Below are 17,919 nucleotides of genomic sequence, written 5' to 3'. Positions count from 1 at the left end.
GAGCGCTGAGTTGTTTCTTTCCTTTTTTTTAATTGCGTTCTTTACTGTTCCGCTTAGCATGCCCCTCTACAAATTTCTTTGCTTCCGTAAGGGCTTTGCATACTTTTAGTAAGTTTATCCACTAATTCATTCACAATTTTTTTCCTAACCAAGGAGATTGATGCATGACGTTCTCGTACAGTCCATTTCCTTAGAAAAAAAATATGCTTCATTCATCGGAGAGTTTTTGTCAATAGTGAATGATTTTGCTTCAGTTTGAACTAAATTTGTGTTCTACCTAACGAGACATTTTGTCCTGGAAGCAAACTTGATTCAACCGACTAGAATTACACCTAGCTATACGAAACACATCATTCTTTTTGTTTTTGTCAGCTATAAAATTGCTTCAAGTGAAATATTAATGTGTTTCCATCCATTCAAAAGGACTGTGTTATTTTGTTTTCATCGACTAGAGAGTCACTTCCAACAAAATAGTAATATGCGTCCATCTAGAGAGAAAAACAGTTGCACTATCGCAAAAATACATGCTTCAAACAAACTAGTCGTTTGCTTCCATGGGCATAATTTTGCTCCATAGTTCCGTAGACAAATAATTTGAATGGAATACATGCTCAAACAAGCTGATACTTTCTTGTAGTAGCTTTCTACTTGTCGTTGTATGGGATGTGACAAACCACCATCAAGTCGATGCCTTTGGGGTGTCTTCTCGGCCAAGGTGCTCATTATCTTTGTGCAGGAGGATGCAACACTCGTCTATGCGGTGCTTCAAACTGTAGTATGTTTTGCTTCCAATGAGGTGGTGCTTCCAACGATATCAAAATCACATGTCAATAGCCTAAAGTAAAACATCAGTTCCACGGAAGCAATAAAAGGTTTGATTGGAAGCATATACGCAAGGAAAGTTTCGCGAACTAGTTGGAAAAACAACTGTATCGCCGAAGACATAGTTTGGCATTTTGAAGCAATAAAAAGTGGATGGAAGCATACAACTACATATACTAGCAAATGGCTTGAAACTCTTGTCATCTTAAGTTTGTCTATCATGCAAACATAGTGGTACAAACGACGAGGAAGATAGTGTCGGATGAGATATATGAAATGAAAAAATTGTGCAAACAGACGCGATGATAAATATCATGAAGCATGTTGTTTAAAAGTAGATAGAAATCTCCACAAATCGGAAACAAATATACTAAATCAAGATGGCGTGATGTACATGAGAAGCAAGAAAAAACCTAGGTACCATGGATGCCAAGCAATGATCTTTGTTGGTGATTCGGAAGCATGGATCTTCCGAAGCAATGCATCAAACTAGAATTCAATGGCTCGAAGCCTATGTACAGATGAAAAGCTCATAGGAAACATGGCAAAGATTCGATATTCCATCCGTAATGGAAGAAGCATATTAACATAGGAAGCATGGATGTTATATACCAATAATTGTTTGGTATCACGGCATAGTAAGAATGTGAGATGTATTGCAAGAAAAAAAAATTAAAAATGCAAAATAGCAGTCTTGAAAATGATATCTAGGTGCAGAAATTTATTATCTAAAAATGAATTTAGTCTAAACTAATTGGAAATATCACAAAGGGACACAAATCAATTTGAATAATAGCAATCAGACATATCAACATATATCCCTAACCGTTGATGGTGAGCCCACAAGTATCCTAATGCATCGTTGTTGAAAGCCTAGGCAGGAAGGTGGGGGTGGAGGAGCACATCTGGTCAAGATGGCTATGCTGGTGGAGGCAGTGTGGAGGGAAGATGGATCACGGAGAAACGACAGAGAGACGGGCTCGTCGGCGACGTAGTGGAGAACGACATGTGTAATGGACTGGGAGGCGCATTGAGAGCTGGGCGGCCGGAGGGATCCAACCTAGCCAGCGCTGCCGGAGCGAGCATGGATGACGCGTTGGATAGCGGGGGTTGGAGGTTGGAGAGACGAACTTAGGAGATGCGAACTGAGCATCACGCAAGGGATTATGGGAAGCTGCCAACCTAACAGCGTAAAACATGGGGGAATTAGGAGATTTTGCTGGAGTCTCTTGGCCGTGGGATCAAGTATGAATCATCGACACATGATTGGTCTGGCGTTTACCTCGTATCAGTCGTATGATATTAATCGTTTCCCCATGTTGATTTCCATCTTTTGTTGAATCGTTTTACTGATAGTTAAAAAGTGCCGCAAGCGGAAGAAAATCTTATACGACTGGGTCGTTCGCTCCCGATGTAAGTTTTTCTACCGCCGCGAGCATCCTATTGAAAGTCCAATTCAACTATCATATGCATTTGATCTGGTCACCACGTGTGGCCTACAGTAAATGCTTGACCAAGAAAGCATCCACAATTGCCGTTGCAGATAATTTAGCAACCTCTAGCACCCACGTCAGAGAGCGTGAGCGCAATCCGGGCAAAACCAACCGCTGATCGAGACGGAAGTTCTGACGACCATATGAGAAGATCCTCTATTGGTGTCCTCTAGCTATGCTCTGCGGTCTAGTGCACTGCCAAAATGAGCTGACTGGACTCACACTTGAAAGTGGCAGTGCTTGCAAAGATTCATGAAAAATAGATAAAGTTCTGCTATTTTGTAGAGGAATATTGGCAAGTTGAAACTGCCCATGTTATATCATGTATTACATCCATGTTTGTTTTTATTCCTTCAGTGACAACTCTAAAACTTTTCCATTGCAAATTTGGCGATTTAAAGGTTGCTTTTGATATTGTGGTAGATTTATAAGGGCATCTCCAATGCTAACCTGTAAATTTCTGCCGCATCCGTTCGTGAAAAGGAAGAACCAGGCTGTGGATATGGATGCGGTAAACCGTCATCCAACGCTGCCCACATACATTTTAAACACTTTGTGAACCAACCGAATGGAATTCGTGCAAACACATGCGAATTTCTTATAAACCGAACGACATTCATGCAAAAAAGCAGATTTTCATTAGGTTTAGAACATTTAGAACAAAACCCCGTTCCGACCCTACACTAAACTTATCCTACGACGGCGTTCGGTGTCCAAGCCTTTGTCGTCCTCCATCTGCCGTCTTCATGAGCACCTGCGATAAAAGCGATGAAGTGAAACTACGGTCTCCAGTGAGGAAGAGTAGAACAAGGGAGACAGACTGGCCCACATAGGACATCAGGCATGCCGCCTCCCGTGCCCTACTCATCCTCAAAGGAGTTTGCGCCTTGTCCGTTGCCGGTGGAGATGGTGGCGCCGCGTTGTCGTCATCGAACTGGCCCGCCCGATAGTTCTTTGGCGGGGCGTAGGAGGCACGGCTAGCGTTGTTTTCATCCGTGATAGTCTACAGTTACGCCTCCGCAACGACCGCTTCCTGGCGAGTGGCAGCTTGAGCGTGGAGGGCGCCGTAGAGCGCACGCTGCTCCACAATGAATTTGGGGTTCGCCTCGGTCATGGCCGGTATGGCCTCCTCGCTCGCGCGCTCGCCTCGATCTGGCCGTCCGCCAGTCGGTGCTACTCTAGCGCCACCTCGAATGCCGACATAGGCGCCGACGCAGGCTGTACCTACACCATGGCTATGTTGTAGTGTGCATGTGTCTGCTCTATGGTGAAGCCAGTGTGCACAGGCGTGGGCTTCAGGGAGGTGTCGTCGGAGCCCATCTCCATCGTGGTGTCGTCCTCCTCGTCGAAGACCTCGGGCGAGCTAGCTGGCAAGCCTGACACGATCCACCTAGCACGCACGGCTCTGCCAGACGACGACAAGGGCGGCTACCTCGTGCTTCATCTCCGTCGAGATGCTCTCACATAGAGTTTCCTCGTCTGCGGACAGGAAGGATGCGGTGCAAGGGAGGAGGATGAGGAGCGGCTTGTGTTATGGCGTGAAGTTAGCCGGGTGTGACTGTCTTTTGATAGGGGACTCTGGTGAGGCTAGACGACAATGTGCGACGCAGGAATGGGTTTCTCGACCGACGAACCTGCTTAATGACAGCATACAAACGAAGAGGGCATTGAACGGGCGTGGTATATATTTGTCTCGTCTCATCCCATCCAATAATGTGTCATCGACATTGAACATGCGCGGACACTTGGGACGCGTCACGGGTGGCTCTCTTAGCCGATGCGCAGGTTCAATGACGGAGGCAGCGAAAGGTCACGTTCACCTTGAGGCGTTTTTAATGTGGAGCGGCCCGCTCTATAAATACATGAATGCGGGCAGGTGATGCCGGGCAAAAACGCTCGCGGGCGAGGGAGAAGGTGCTGGGATGGTCAGGGAGGCGAGTCAAACGCTTGGGTGTTGTCCGAACGCCCGCAAAGCCCTCCATATGAGGTTTACGAAAAAAGTATCTGAACTGTTCTTCGGACACGTATAGCTCGCATTGAATTGCTTTCATAATTTGAACGTATATAGGTGGGTTACCGATCGTCATTGAAGATGTCCAGATAATCCAACGGTTACAACCATTTTTTACATATGTTTTCTTTGACAGATCCTATTTTTTCTGCTTTCCTAACTAGATTTCACAATAATTTATATGCTACCCTCTCCAATCCAAATTAAATGATGCAACCATTATATAATGTCTATCTTAAAGCATCAACAACCAGATATTGCAAATATGACCCTTTAAATGTCTACGGACGCGTCCGGTCAGTGACCGAACGTGCCCCCTATTTGTGTGTCCGCGCAACCACTCTTATTATTTATTTTTCTTCATATGTCCAGTCAATTGCATGTGATTGATGGAGCCGAAGAGAGAGAAAAAAAATAAGTAAAGAAAATAAAAAGATGCTCCGAAGTGGGGTCGCATCCTATGTGACGGACTAACCGGCCGCACCCGGGCGTGTCCGCGAGCCCTCATATCCTTCTCATATTTAAGATGGATATGAGGATTTGCGGACAATCTGAACGTATAGAGATGGTATGAGGGGTTCGATTGGGTCATTTTCTTTTTTTTTTCTCTTTTGTCTGATCACTTACCGGACATGTCCGTGGATGTATGAGAGATTATTTGAGACATCCGGCTGTAAGTGCTCTTCTAAGTGTATATAGTTTGTGTCATCTAGTAATGATAAAAGAAATTCTTTTGCGGGAAGCAATTTGGATCATAGGATCGGAGGGAGTAACATAATATCAGTTTTCAACGGCCCCCTAAAAAGAGCAACAGCCAGAAGTAAAAAATCAAACTTAGCTTGGGACTGTTGACACGACAAATAAGGCATCTACACCCCGACTGCATAAATTCGGAAACCTATACATTTCCGCACGGTTTGTTATATCATGTATCCCATATTCATTTATCTTAAATTTGGACTCTTAAATTCATGCAAATCAATGCTCGTCGATCACATAAGCCATTATCGCACGTAAATAACAAATGTTAGTATCAAACGTAAATAGTATTTAAATAAAATTTATTTGAAGTGCACAATCAAACATCAGCTCTTTGGTTTCATTATGGGTCTACATATGCTTCACAAAATCATTAAGTAGCTGCGTGTGCATCTCATGATCTCGAAGATTCCGATGCATCTTCAAAAAATTCATAAGCTAAGGCGCATCTTGATCTTGAGAGATTTTAACTTGGTATCGAGGTGTTTAAAAATCATTGGTTTGAACTACACCCTCACCCTCACCATCAACAATTATATTGTGTAAAATAACACAACACATCATGATGAGCTGACACAAAGTTTCTGATTTTCACATCATTATAGCCACACGAGCAATTCTCCAACGAGTTTGAAGCACACCGAATGCCCTCTCCACATATTTCATTGCCGCTTCATGCATTGTTGCAAAGTGGCTCTATTTTTTGTCATGCGGTTTGGATATGGTCTTCACAAACGCCGCCAACTGAGGGTAGATGTCATAGGCAAGATAGTATCCCATCTTATAGTCTCGACCACTGACGGTGCACTTGCACGGTGGTGATTCCCCATTGTAAAGCCTCCTGAATACCGGAGATCGTTGAAGCACATTGGCGTGGTTGTGAAAACCCGACATTCCAAAGAAATCATGTCAAATCCATAAGTCATGTGATGTCATCCTTTTTAGTATGATGGTGGCCTTTTTGGTGTGACATTGATACATTTCTCGCAAACCTTTGGTGCGGTTTTTTCATTGTCAATGCATGCAATCAATTGGTCCGAGCATGCCTAAAAATTCTCTGGCCTCTCCAATATCCAACAACTTCTTCGTGTCCTGCGCATTTGATTCTCTGAGATACTCGGTTCTAAACACTTCCACCACGGCGCGGACAAACTTGACAGTAGTCTTCAGGCATGTGTTCTCCCCATGCCCATTGTCTCACCAACGACATCTGCAGCAGTACCAAATGCAAGCTTTCTCAGAGCATCCGTGCACTTCTGCCTGGCAGAGAAAGTGAGTTGACCGCAACAATCCCTTGTGAGCTTGAAGTAATCATCTTGTGCCTCCACTCCCTCCATCATGTGTAAAAACAATGATCTCATGCAAAACGGCGACGAAACCATGGATCATCGTGGAAAGTAGGCCTCGGAGCAAAGTAGTACCTCCGCAGTGGCCGAGCTTCGGACACCCTATCATGATTGATCATTTTTCTTTCTTTGATTGAGCCCTTCAAGTTAAGACTATGCTCCACTAGCCGGCCCATTTCCTCTTGCATGCTCATGAGCACGATCATGTACACTTCTTCGTCTGAATTCGAGGAATCGGAAAACATATTTTGAATCATTTGATCAAGCTCCATTGGTCCATACTCCTCGTGAGAGGAAGCATCATGATCCATTGTTTTCCCTACTAAAATCACAAAAAACCCGGCCAGACAATGTGTCAAACACATCAAGCGCACGACGGAGCAGAGAGTTGGCGGACGTATCATGGTGGCATCCGGGCCGGCGACGACGTCCCCCGCGGCGAGGACGGGAGAGAGGACTGCTCTATCGGAGCTGGCGACGCACAGGCTAGAAATGGTTGTGGAACGCGTGCGGCAACGGACCGCGAGACGGACGACGCGAAGGAGGAAGAAGAGAGGAGAGAGCAAATGAATCCTGCAATTTGGAGATACATTTGGTATAAATTACGATGGGATCGGGTTGTCAAGTCGTACCTGACGGGTATTGCCCGCGCTCCTATCCATTTCATGTTTTGACTGAGGAAAGTCGGTCAAACAAGGGCGTTTCAGACCTGTTTGAGGCATCCAACTGTTTTAAAATTTTATGACCGGTAAATAACCGGATGGTCCGGCCGGACGTTTTAGGGAGGTTTGAGGTGTTTGACTGTACATTTACATGATCTAACGCAACCGTTACATGCTGTTCCCCCAAACGTCTCCGCCCCGCAGAGAATCCGGGTCACCAGCCTCCACCTCCCTTCCCACTTTCCAAATTCCAATGCAGAAATGCAGACGTTTGCTGGGCACGTGTTCCCTCTCGTCGACACGCCTTTCCCCCTCTCGCCTCCCTTCTTCCCCTCGCATTCCCCTCATCTCATCAAACCTCCTCCCCTACCTCTCTCTACCGCTTCTCTGTGATCTGGTCTGCTTATCTGCTACTGCTTCCCTGTGATCTCCGGCTCTGTCAAAAATTGTGCCCCCGCGACCGCAAGCTCGCCGCTTTGATCCCCGCTTACTTCTCGCGCATATACATACAGAAGGGTCTATACAATCAGGAGGAAGATGGAGGTGGAATACCATGAGGTGAGCATACGCGCACATGCATGTCGACATGCTTCAGCTTCATCCTTGGACTGCACACACACGCGTGACTGAAACTTGATCATACTACATATGATGGGTTTTGAATCATTCTGATGGTTTGTGGGCCGAGTCTTGCAGGAGTACGTGAGGAATCCAAGGGGGGTGCAGCTCTTCACATGCGGATGGCTGCCTGCTTCTGCCTCGCCCAAGGCGCTCGTCTTCCTTTGCCATGGTACTACTCTAATCAAAAGCCATTACTGCTCTCTATCTCTAGTCCTTGCTTAATTTGTGAATCGAGCACTGCCGCCTAATCTTGCGCATTTCTGACTTCAACAGTAGCTGTGAGTAATTAATTCTGGTGGCTTGAAATGATCGATCATAGTACATTATTGACTCTTGCTTTCTTCTTGTATGTGGGCTCATTTGCTTCAGGGTATGGCATGGAATGCAGCGTCTTCATGAGAGGTACTAATGCTACTTAACCTTCATGCTTCTTGCCACTTTCCCTTCAGAGAAAATTAAGAAGTATACGGTGTGGGGTATGGAAGGCGAAGCCCTTCTACAAGATAATGTTTCACGAATTATTTTGGGTGCGCGGTCGTATCATATGGGCCAATTCATATATGTTTGTTCTTACATCATCCATGACTTCACATGCATGCACCGCGGATCTAGGCTTCATATATGTTAGCGCCACTGATCCTTCTAGATGCATGCGTCAGCCTCAGCATGGGAATTGCATGGGAGCCTTGCTGCCCTCTTATTTCTTTCTCGTGAATACCAGGAGCGTTCTCCTGCCATTTTTGGCATAATTTTGATCATGAGCACCCTCCAGTCAGATTGAACAGCTACACCTTAGCAGTTTTAAATCTCTGTCTCGACGAAATAGGATTCCCCCCCCCCCCCCCCATCCAAACCCCCGGGCCGCTCTATGTGTCTCTGTCGACGGATCGAAATGCAAGCTTTGCATTTTCTCGAAAAACATTACTCTCTCCATTCGTTTATGTAAGGTGTATTATTTCCGGCACGGTGACCAAGGCGCATAATTATACACATGTTAAGACGAAATTAGCCTTGGTCAAATCATTGATTAGAGGCAATAAAATCATTTAGGCTAGGAAAGTAAGAGATACACACAATCATGAGAGAGATTCTTTCCTTTTTCTCTTTGTAATAAGAGATGCATGCAATCAGGGGAGAGATATTTTTCTTTTTTGAAGGGCTAATGATGGAATTACAAAAAATTAGAAAAAATGCACCTTATATTATGGAATTTTATCGAAAAACAAATACATCTTATATAAAGGAACCGAGGGAGTATATTACAATATAGTATAGTCTAGGAAAAGATAGAAGAGAATGTTATATAAACAAATTAGGGGCATGCAGAGACCATTAATTGCCGTGTACTTTAAGGAAAAGGTTGTAGATGCTGATAGGGAACTACAACTACTTGCTGGTGATAGATACTCTGACATCATGAACTACTGGACGGCTTTCAGCAGCAGCAGCTCCGTCATTTCAGAATTAGTTGTGGAGGATACATGCGTACGTGAAAATCGCCATGAAAACCTTGGTGCTACAGAAAATGAGTTGACACATAGTAGCAGACAAGAACTGCTACGGTGCCTCTGCTAATGGTGGCCCTTTGCTCTTGGATCCCACCAATGTTTTGCTCATTGTAGGGCAGTCTCAAATTCAGATCAATTACTTACCGTCCGAAAGAATCAGATCATAATTTGTTCTCTCACTTGATCTTTCCACAGAGAGATAGTAAAACATAGTCTAGGTGGCAGTTAGCAGCACTCTTCTCACTTGTATTGCTGGGATCCTTTTGTTCGGCTGCAAGGGAAAGCTGCTTTTGACAAATAAAGAGGGAAGACGACGATGGCAACGCACTTTTCAAGTTCCATCGTCGTGCGATATATTCGTTTGATAATTCCAGCATAAAAGGTGATTGCAACCTTATATTCGTGACTGATATTGGTGAGCTGCGGACAAGATTGCTGGTTGCCGTAGAAGGTTAACTAACCTATCCACTTGGTACCATTTCGCCCGGAGAGTTTGATTCAAACAGGCGACGGCGCAGTGGTTGGGTCTGGTTGTGTGGCCTATCCACCCAGGTCTGACTTCAATGAACTAGTTGAACAACGCAAGGTTGTTATCCATTTGTTTGCGTATGTTTCATCAGAACATTTGTTGCGTAGCAAAAGGAGTGTGCGCGCTTCTTGGCCCACAAGATTAAAGAAGCGATACACACATTTCAAGGATGTATGCATCTTTAGGTGGTGCAGAGGTCAAGAGAATTCTCTCCCAAAAAGTTTGCAAACAGAGCAACGTGTGCACTTGTGCATCCAGCCCACCCAGGTTTGATTCCAAAGATTGGCTCGTGGTGGGTAGTGGGTTTGTCCCTATGTGTCGCGTCTTCCCAACTGTCTTTTTCCTTTTTGATAAAGAGGGGAGATGATGACAACACACTTCTCAAGTTTCATCATATTTTTTAGAAAAGGATCTCAAGTTTCATCATGTGATATGTTTGTTTGATAATTCCAATATAAAAGGCAATGCGACCTGATATTCAAAGTGATAATGGCAAGCCACATATAGACTGATTTTTGCCTCGAAAGGTTAGCTAACCCTCTTTGATTGCATTTGACATATAGAGTTCAACTTAAACTTAGAAGTATCCGCACACGTTGCCACACTGTGTTTTGCTGTGGGCTCCACTTTGTCAGTGAGCAGAATGGAGGAAGGCGGTGCGCGATGAACCCCTCCCTTCACCGGGCAACCAGCGCGCCTCCTTCGGCCATGCCCAAAACACAAGAAAGCGGCTTAACGAAGGCCAAACACCATCTGACAAATGGGTCCCACACGGTACCCGCAACGCCAATTCGACAAGAGAGCTCCATGGAACTCCAACGCGTCTCTACTCGGGGTACATGTGGATATCTAAAAAATATTTTGACTTGACAAACAAGCAAGCAAGCAAACAAACAAACAAACAGTAGGAAGGTCTTCATATTTGAATATGCACAAGTGTCTCTGTCTGCCAATCTTTCATGCACCTTATTCTAAAAAATGGAACTCTCATCGTTTAAATTATTAAAGTGATGATCTAAACGATCTTATATTAGTTGACAGAGGGAGTACTGATCCAACAAGTGTGTTGGATACAGTTTGCATACATCACAAACACTTGGTCAGAACTTTGGGTTGAAACTTGAAACCTATTATGCTCCCATCCAACCCCGGTACAAGTTGCTATCATGCTGAGAAGGAAGGAAATGGCAGTTTTGACTAGCAGCAGCTACAATCCGACGAACCATTGCTTGTGACCCTGATCATTTCAATAAACATGCATTTTGTTTATGATTGCAGAAGTGGTCCTTTCTCTCTTATATTTCCTTGTGTCAATTTTATAAATTGAAGACTCGGATCTGGCGGACGGTTGCGGCTGGCGACGTGGGCCGCGGACGGCGCGGGCTGGTGGTGGGACAGCGGCGGTATCGTGGTGGGGCGGCCCGGGGGTCGGGGACGACAGCTGCGACCGTCCGGCCAAACCTGACCTCGTGGCGGCGCGGGTGGGGCACCGACCTGGCGTGGCTGGTGCCCCGGCCGTGGGCGGTGGCGTTACGTGGAGGTCCGGCTCGGGCGCTGCCCTCCGAGTGGCGCAGCGGCTACATGGTGGCTCGGCGGCTTTGTTCGCGGCGACGGTCGGCTTACTCCGGTGTCGGCTCGTCTGCGAGCGGATCGTATCGATCCTCGCTTCACCCTCTCGTCATGTGTGTGCTACGTGCGCCGAAGAGCTGGACCTCTCCCGGCTACGGTCATCCCTCTTCTCGCGTCCGGACTAGCGGGATTGAGCTTGTCTCGCGCCTGGTGCTGCAGGACTGAGCTCTTCTCGCGCCCGATGCAGCAGGACCAAGCTCGTCTCGCGCCCGTTGCTGCAGGATCAAGCTCGTCTCGCGACCGGTACAGCAGGACGGGTCAATGGAGGCCAGTTTTGGCCGGCCTTTGGGTCTCAGCGCTGGGGTTCAGGGGTACGAAAGGCGGCTCCTTTCCCTCATCTCTTTGGTTGGGGTAGTGGCGAGTCTCGGGTGCCGTGGTCTCAGGGTCCTGGATGTCGGGGCGGCGGCCTTGGGGGTGGTAGCACGGTGCTCATGGGCAGAGCCCGTGCTCGGTATTGCCCGGTGACCATGGCCATGTGGATGGCATGGTAGACGGGATGTGGCGTTCGGTGGTGGTGAGTATTGGTCGAGGTGAAAACCTGTTCTATCTTCGGACGGACCGACGACGGCGAAGCTCGTTCCCTTCTTAAGGCGTCGTCGCGGCTCTCATTGTCCGTTGTGGTGCTCCAGGGGAAACTCTGATCCTCGGACCGGATGGTGGCGACGCTACGGTGTCGTAACCTTCCTGAAGGCGCCGCCTTGGAACCCATGGTTCGTCGTATGCGGCTTCATCTCTTTGCGGTGGCGTGTTCACGGTTGAGTTCCCCCGTTGCTCTTGTAATGCTAGGGATGGTGTTGCTGCACTCAACACCTCTGCATCTTGCCTTGGATGTGTGCGTGTGTTGTGGTCGGTACGTTTGTACCGACATGTTGATGATGGTTGCTTTACATATAAAGCGGGGCGAAAGCCTTTTTCAATGTAAATTGAAGACTCCAAAATTGGTCTATGCATATCACTATCGTTACGTTTCCGATTGAAAAACAAAAACTGATCTTTTATAGATGATTATTATAATTTTTTGCGAGTGATCTTGTATATATGATGATGCAGCTAACTCCCGTCGTGTTGATGGAAATTGGGACGAACCAACTAGGAAGTTTTATAGCTGATTGTAACGGGCATGAATCAGCAAGCCTTGACTGAACGTTGTTATTATTTCCTTGACAGCATGCGGGTTCAAGTTGGCCGCGGCGGGGTACGGCGTGTTCGGCATCGACTACGAAGGCCATGGCAAGTCCATGGGCGCCAGATGCTACATCCAGAAGTTCGGCCGCCTCGTCGCCGACTGCGACCGCTTCTTCAAGTCCGTCTGCGGTAAGAACGAACACGTTCAACTTCCAAGCCCGATCCCCATTTGAACGATTGCACGAGCCAGACGCTGCATTCTGTCTCTGCCTGCAGACATGGAGGAGTACCGGAGCAAGAGCCGGTTCCTCTACGGCGAGTCGATGGGCGGCGCCGTCGCCCTGCTGCTGCACCGCAAGGACCCGGCCTTCTGGGACGGCGCCGTCCTCGTGGCGCCCATGTGCAAGGTGCTGCGCATCAGCCTCTGCCATGAACCTGTGCTGCAAGTGCAAATGCAATGCCGGCTAGCTCTAAGTGCAGGTTGTTGTTCTCGGTGGGGGTGCAGATATCGGAGAAGGTGAAGCCGCATCCGGTGGTGGTGACCCTCCTGACGCAGGTGGAGGAGCTCATCCCGACCTGGAAGATCGTCCCCACCAAGGACGTCATCGACTCCGCCTTCAAGGACCCCCTCAAGCGCGAAAAGGTTCGTTCGGACCACCATGAGCTTTGCTTTGCTTGCTCTCTCTCTGTCATGGAGCACTGTAACTAGTAGCCTCGTTTTCTTCATTGGGAGCAGATCAGGAAGAACAAGCTCATCTACCAGGACAAGCCGCGGCTCAAGACGGCGCTGGAGCTGCTGAGGACCAGCATGGACGTCGAGGTCGGCCTGTCCGAGGTGAGGATGCCCTTCTTCGTCCTGCACGGCGAGGCCGACACCGTGACCGACCCGGAGGTGAGCCGGGCGCTGTACCAGCGGGCCGCCAGCGCCGACAAGACCATCAAGCTTTACCCGGGGATGTGGCACGGCCTCACCGCCGGCGAGCCTGACGACAATGTGGAGCTGGTCTTTGCCGACATCGTTGCCTGGCTCAACAAGCGATGTTATCACCGCAGGCCTGAACACGACCCGGTAAGAAGCGCGCCGGCGGAGCCTACCCGGTACCAACGGCCAGAGTTCGACGGCGCGGACAGCCCGGTGTCGATACCTCGGCGGCGAGGCCGCTTCCTCTGCGGGCAATGTAGAATGTAGACATGGAACTTGTCACTCCACATAAGGAAAAGGAAGCAGCAGGTGAAAGCATGTAGATAGTGGGCTGCATGAATGCTCAATAAACTGAATGAAATTTTGCTCCACTCTGAAGTTTTCTTGTGTTCTCGGGAGACATTAGCTTCCTGGAGCAGACGGACAGATGCACATTTCTGAGAGAACATGTAATTTGTACCATATAACTCTATCATCTCAACAAAGAATTAGAAGATCCAGATTTATATATCCAACAATCCAACTGGGATGTCCGTATAGCTGAGACTGACGGAAAAGGCGACAACAAAAAAGAATAACATTACACCAACAACCAAGGTAATTTCAGTAGTAGTAAAACTCTCGACAACTACGTGGCCATAGCTCTGTCAGTAGGGGGATTAACCAAGAAGAAAGCTAGAAGCAGGCCACCAAAATTTCATAGTATTGTACTCCGGTCTACTCTTTACTGGCCTTCGGTGGCGGTGGCGGCGCTATCCTGGTCGCCGAATATCCGCTTGCGGAAGTCGGTAACCATGAGGGGGAGGCCGTCACGGAGGGCGATCTTGGGCTCCCACCCAAGTTGCTCCTTGGCCTTGGTGATATCTGGCTTGCGCTTGTGCGGGTCGTCCTGGGTGTTCTCACGGAACTCGATCCGCGCGTTCGGGTCGATGGTGTCCTGGACAACCTTGGCCAGTTCCAGCATGGTGAACTCACCGGGGTTGCCCAAGTTGAATGGCCCAATGTGATCACCTTCCATCAGCCTCATCAACCCCTCAACCTGGAAGAGTGCTGTTTTAGAAAGCGCATTCCAGATAGCATAGCCACAATTATTGTGCACTGATGGTTAGAGATGACCTACCAAATCAGAAACGTATTGGAAACTCCTGGTCTGCTTGCCATCGCCGTAAACCGTCAAAGGCTCCTTCCTTAGCGCCTGCCATTATATTAACATAGAGCATTCGGGTGTTAGTTCGGAAATGAAAAGAAACTTGCGGTTTTTAAACTAGCAGAGCAACAGCGCTGTGTGTTTACCTGAGCAACAAAGTTGCTGACAACACGGCCATCGTCAATGCACATGCGTGGGCCATAGGTGTTAAAGATCCGAGCAATCCTAACCTGAATAGTGAATACAACAAAATACACCAATCACTACACATACAGACCTATTTTTATACAGAATTACAGATGGAATGGAAATTTCAGTGCTTGCAACAATATATTAGTATAACACAAATGACAAAATACCTCAAGGTTGGCACCACGGTGGTAGTCCATGGTCAAGGTTTCAGCTGTACGCTTGCCCTCGTCGTAGCAACTCCTGACACCTGTTGTCCAGAGAAACATACATACACATCAGTGGTACTTCTCTGGAGAAAGAGTAATAGTACGTTCTATATGTGATGAATTTAAACTGTACTGTACATGACAAATGCATTCATAGAAAATGGAGCAACGACTAGCTGTAGCTATCTAGCCCAACAAACTTCCATCCTTTTATGCTTGTTCTCTTAATTGTTTTAAGAGTCTTGGTTGTTGGATGTTTGGTCAAGCGCAAGCATATACAGTTTTGCCCCACACCTTCTTCCTTTACTAGGAAGGGATCCCGATCCACCATGTGGCACATTTCACCTACCAGAATTGTCCCTTTCCAGCAGAAAGAATCAAACCACGCAAGAGGCCACCCCCATCTAGATTCCACGGGCAGCATCTCCAGCTAGTAAGATTCCAACACCCCTTTCCCCAATTTGAGTGAACGAGGATTCCTGGCTAGAACAGTGGCCTTCAGCTCAAGAACATTTCTATTTTCAAAAGCTCGTCTCTGCTTTTCTTGTGCTTACTTCTTCTGTAACACTACTAGTAAATATAAGACATATGGCAGTATGCTTTTCTTATTCTAAAAAAAAATCCACCCCCACAGTCAGATCATTCAAAACTACTTGCGCAACTGCTTCGGAGTAAAACTAGGACAACCCCAAATCCATGTTCAGTATACCTACTCTCACTGTTATAGGAAAGCATGAAACGTAATGAATGTGACGCCAGAAGACCAAAAACATCATTTGTTTGGTGCCCGGCAGTCCCTACCACGCAAAGACCGGGCAGCTCTAGTATGCATGATCCACCATGGATCTACTTTTTCCCCCTAACCTCATGTAACGATAAGCAAGCAAAATTACCCTGATAGATCTGGTACAGTTAAGAAATTAAGCTATCCCACTTAATAAATTGAGTTGGGGGAGTATGAGGATTGAGGAGAGTTCTTACCGATGGGGTTGACATTGCCCCAGTAGGTCTCCACCTGAGGGTGCTGGAGGGGATCACCGTAGACCTCGCTAGTGCTGGTGAGGAGGAACTTGGCACCGATCCTCTTGGCCAATCCAAGCATGTTGAGTGTACCAACCACATTGGTCTTGTGCCATCTCGAAGGTCAAGGATCACACAGACCATTTCCGAAAGAAGACGCAATATTGCATCATAATAATAATAACTTGGTTGTTAGAGTAAAACCACCAAAAAGGTGGTTGCAAAAGTACGCAACAGGAAGGTCATGTGAAGTGAGCAGTAAGCAAAGTTGCTTAGCAGAAAAAGGGACAGCTCCCACTTGGATCTCACGTTTTAGCTGTACTCTCTTTATGTGAGAGTTAAGCTAGCTCCACATCTCAACCAGATCCAAGCACAATGCGAGCTGTTTGCGTCTGCCTTTTTCTCTCCTCCTATTACTGCTAGATCATAAAGTAAAGTGAACAACTGGTCTACAGATGCCACATCTAGAAAATCTGATGATAGAATCAACTTTTGCTATGGCTGTGTGCATCATCTGATGCAGATGCCTTGCTTGTTCTCCTGTCAAAATTGGCAGCTTTTACTAACCCAGCAACTGTTTGGTTGAACTAAACGCTAGTCTGACGCATTCGCGTTCTGAAAAACAGTAATTTTTATGGTGGAAACGGTAACTTGGATCAAGCTCTGTATCGCGCAGAAAGCTCCAAAATTCACGGCGAAACGTGGCGCAAAGCCCGAGCTCCACGCACCCAAAAATTCCCCTTGCAATCGCAGATTCCCAATCCAGAAATGAGCACGGGATTTACCCAGCCAGATGTGCAGCAAGCGGCAGAGCTGCGCAAAAGAACAAGCCCCCTCCTACCCCAAGAAAAAGAAAAGAAACGCAAGGTAAAAAAAATGGCGATCGCGAGAAGTGAGGCGGAAAAGTCAAACCATCGAGATCCAAGCAGTTGGGGTTTGAATTAGAAGAAAGAAAGGATATGATTGTCTTGACGGGGTTGTACTTGTAGTGGACGGGGGATGCGGGGCAGGCGAGATGGTAGATCTGGTCGACCTCGAGGAGGATGGGCTCGACGACGTCGTGGCGGATCATCTCGAAGTTTGGGTTGCCGAAGTGGTGCATCACGTTCTCCTTGCGGCCGGTGAAGAGGTTGTCCACCACGATCACGCTGTCGCCGCGCGCCACCAGGCGGTCCACGAGGTGGCTGCCCACGAAGCCGGCGCCGCCGGTGACGAGGACGCGCAGCCCCTTGCGCTTGAGCCCGAGGGGCACCTTGCCGGCCACGAACTGGCGACCGGGGTTGCGCGCGGCCGGGTCGACGGAGAAGCGGGTGAGCGACCTGGCGACGTCGGCGGCGCGTCCGCCGGAGGAGGAGTAGGGGGCGGGGCCGGAGGCGGAGGGGGCGGCGAGGCAGAAGACGGCGGCGGCGAAGAGCATGCCGACGAGGGCGAAGAGCGGGCGGTGCTCGGCCGCGGCGTAGCGGGCGGCGCGGGGCAGCCACGCGAGCGGCTTGGAGCTGGCCGGCTTGGCGGACGGGTACTCGCCGGCGGCCCCGGCGGCGCCCGCGGACGGGGACGCCGCCCCGCCGCGGTACGTGAGCTCCGACGCCATCCCGCGGAGGAGTCTAGGGGCCCCCCGTGTGAGAATGAGGCGCAGGGCTGGACCTCGCCGCAGGTTTGTGTCGGTAAGGGCGCCGGGTGAGGTGCGTGTCAGAGGTGGGAGAGGAGGTATTTATGCTACGGCCCGGTGGAAGCCGCGATGCGCTTGCCTCGTGGGCCCCGCTGGAGCGCGAGATCGACGCTGCGGTGTGGTGCGGTGCGGTGCGGTGCTGCGTGGGTTTGAGTTGACTAGCGACCGGCGAGGTTAGGTGGTGGTGCCGTGCGGGTGCGGCGGCCGTGTGTGGGCGTGCCGCCTGATCGCGACGGTCGTCCGTCGGCGGCTAGCTGG

At 48.4% G+C, this 17,919-nt stretch overlaps 2 protein-coding genes across 2 annotated transcripts; one reads left to right on the top strand and one right to left on the bottom strand.

Moving 5' to 3' along the window:
• Window positions 1-7,347: 7,347 nt before the first annotated feature.
• On the top strand, window positions 7,348-14,056 carry LOC123440648 (caffeoylshikimate esterase-like). The gene is made up of 7 exons (XM_045117213.1): window positions 7,348-7,651; window positions 7,790-7,883; window positions 8,084-8,116; window positions 12,548-12,694; window positions 12,782-12,912; window positions 13,011-13,148; window positions 13,242-14,056. The coding sequence occupies exons 1-7, from the start codon at window positions 7,631-7,633 to the stop codon at window positions 13,692-13,694; spliced, it is 1,017 nt and encodes a 338-aa protein (XP_044973148.1). The 5' UTR covers window positions 7,348-7,630; the 3' UTR covers window positions 13,695-14,056.
• Window positions 13,905-17,671, bottom strand: LOC123440636 (UDP-glucuronic acid decarboxylase 2-like). The gene is made up of 6 exons (XM_045117202.1): window positions 16,954-17,671; window positions 15,954-16,101; window positions 14,934-15,013; window positions 14,721-14,804; window positions 14,548-14,622; window positions 13,905-14,466 (listed from the first exon to the last, which is right to left on the bottom strand). Exons 1-6 carry the CDS (start codon window positions 17,581-17,583, stop codon window positions 14,152-14,154), a joined length of 1,332 nt encoding a protein of 443 aa, XP_044973137.1. The 5' UTR covers window positions 17,584-17,671; the 3' UTR covers window positions 13,905-14,151.
• Between the last annotated feature and the right edge of the window lie 248 nt (window positions 17,672-17,919).

Source organism: Hordeum vulgare, chromosome 1H (assembly GCF_904849725.1).
Source record: "Hordeum vulgare subsp. vulgare chromosome 1H, MorexV3_pseudomolecules_assembly, whole genome shotgun sequence".
NCBI lineage: Eukaryota > Viridiplantae > Streptophyta > Magnoliopsida > Poales > Poaceae > Hordeum > Hordeum vulgare.
This window is presented reverse-complemented; position numbering and strand designations above follow the sequence as displayed.

Excerpts from the sequence above, each read along its gene's own strand:
- LOC123440648 (XM_045117213.1), top strand. The coding sequence starts at position 7,631 with ATGGAGGTGGAATACCATGAG. Across the intron at positions 7,652-7,789 it reads TGGAGGTGGAATACCATGAG|GAGTACGTGAGGAATCCAAG; the intron begins GTGAGCATACGC and ends CGAGTCTTGCAG. Across the intron at positions 12,913-13,010 it reads TCGTGGCGCCCATGTGCAAG|ATATCGGAGAAGGTGAAGCC; the intron begins GTGCTGCGCATC and ends GTGGGGGTGCAG.
- LOC123440636 (XM_045117202.1), bottom strand. The coding sequence starts at position 17,583 with ATGGCGTCGGAGCTCACGTACCGCGGCGGGGCGGCGTCCCCGTCCGCG. Across the intron at positions 14,805-14,933 it reads ACCGTGGTGCCAACCTTGAG|GTTAGGATTGCTCGGATCTT; the intron begins GTATTTTGTCAT and ends TTCACTATTCAG. Across the intron at positions 14,623-14,720 it reads TCAGCAACTTTGTTGCTCAG|GCGCTAAGGAAGGAGCCTTT; the intron begins GTAAACACACAG and ends ATATAATGGCAG.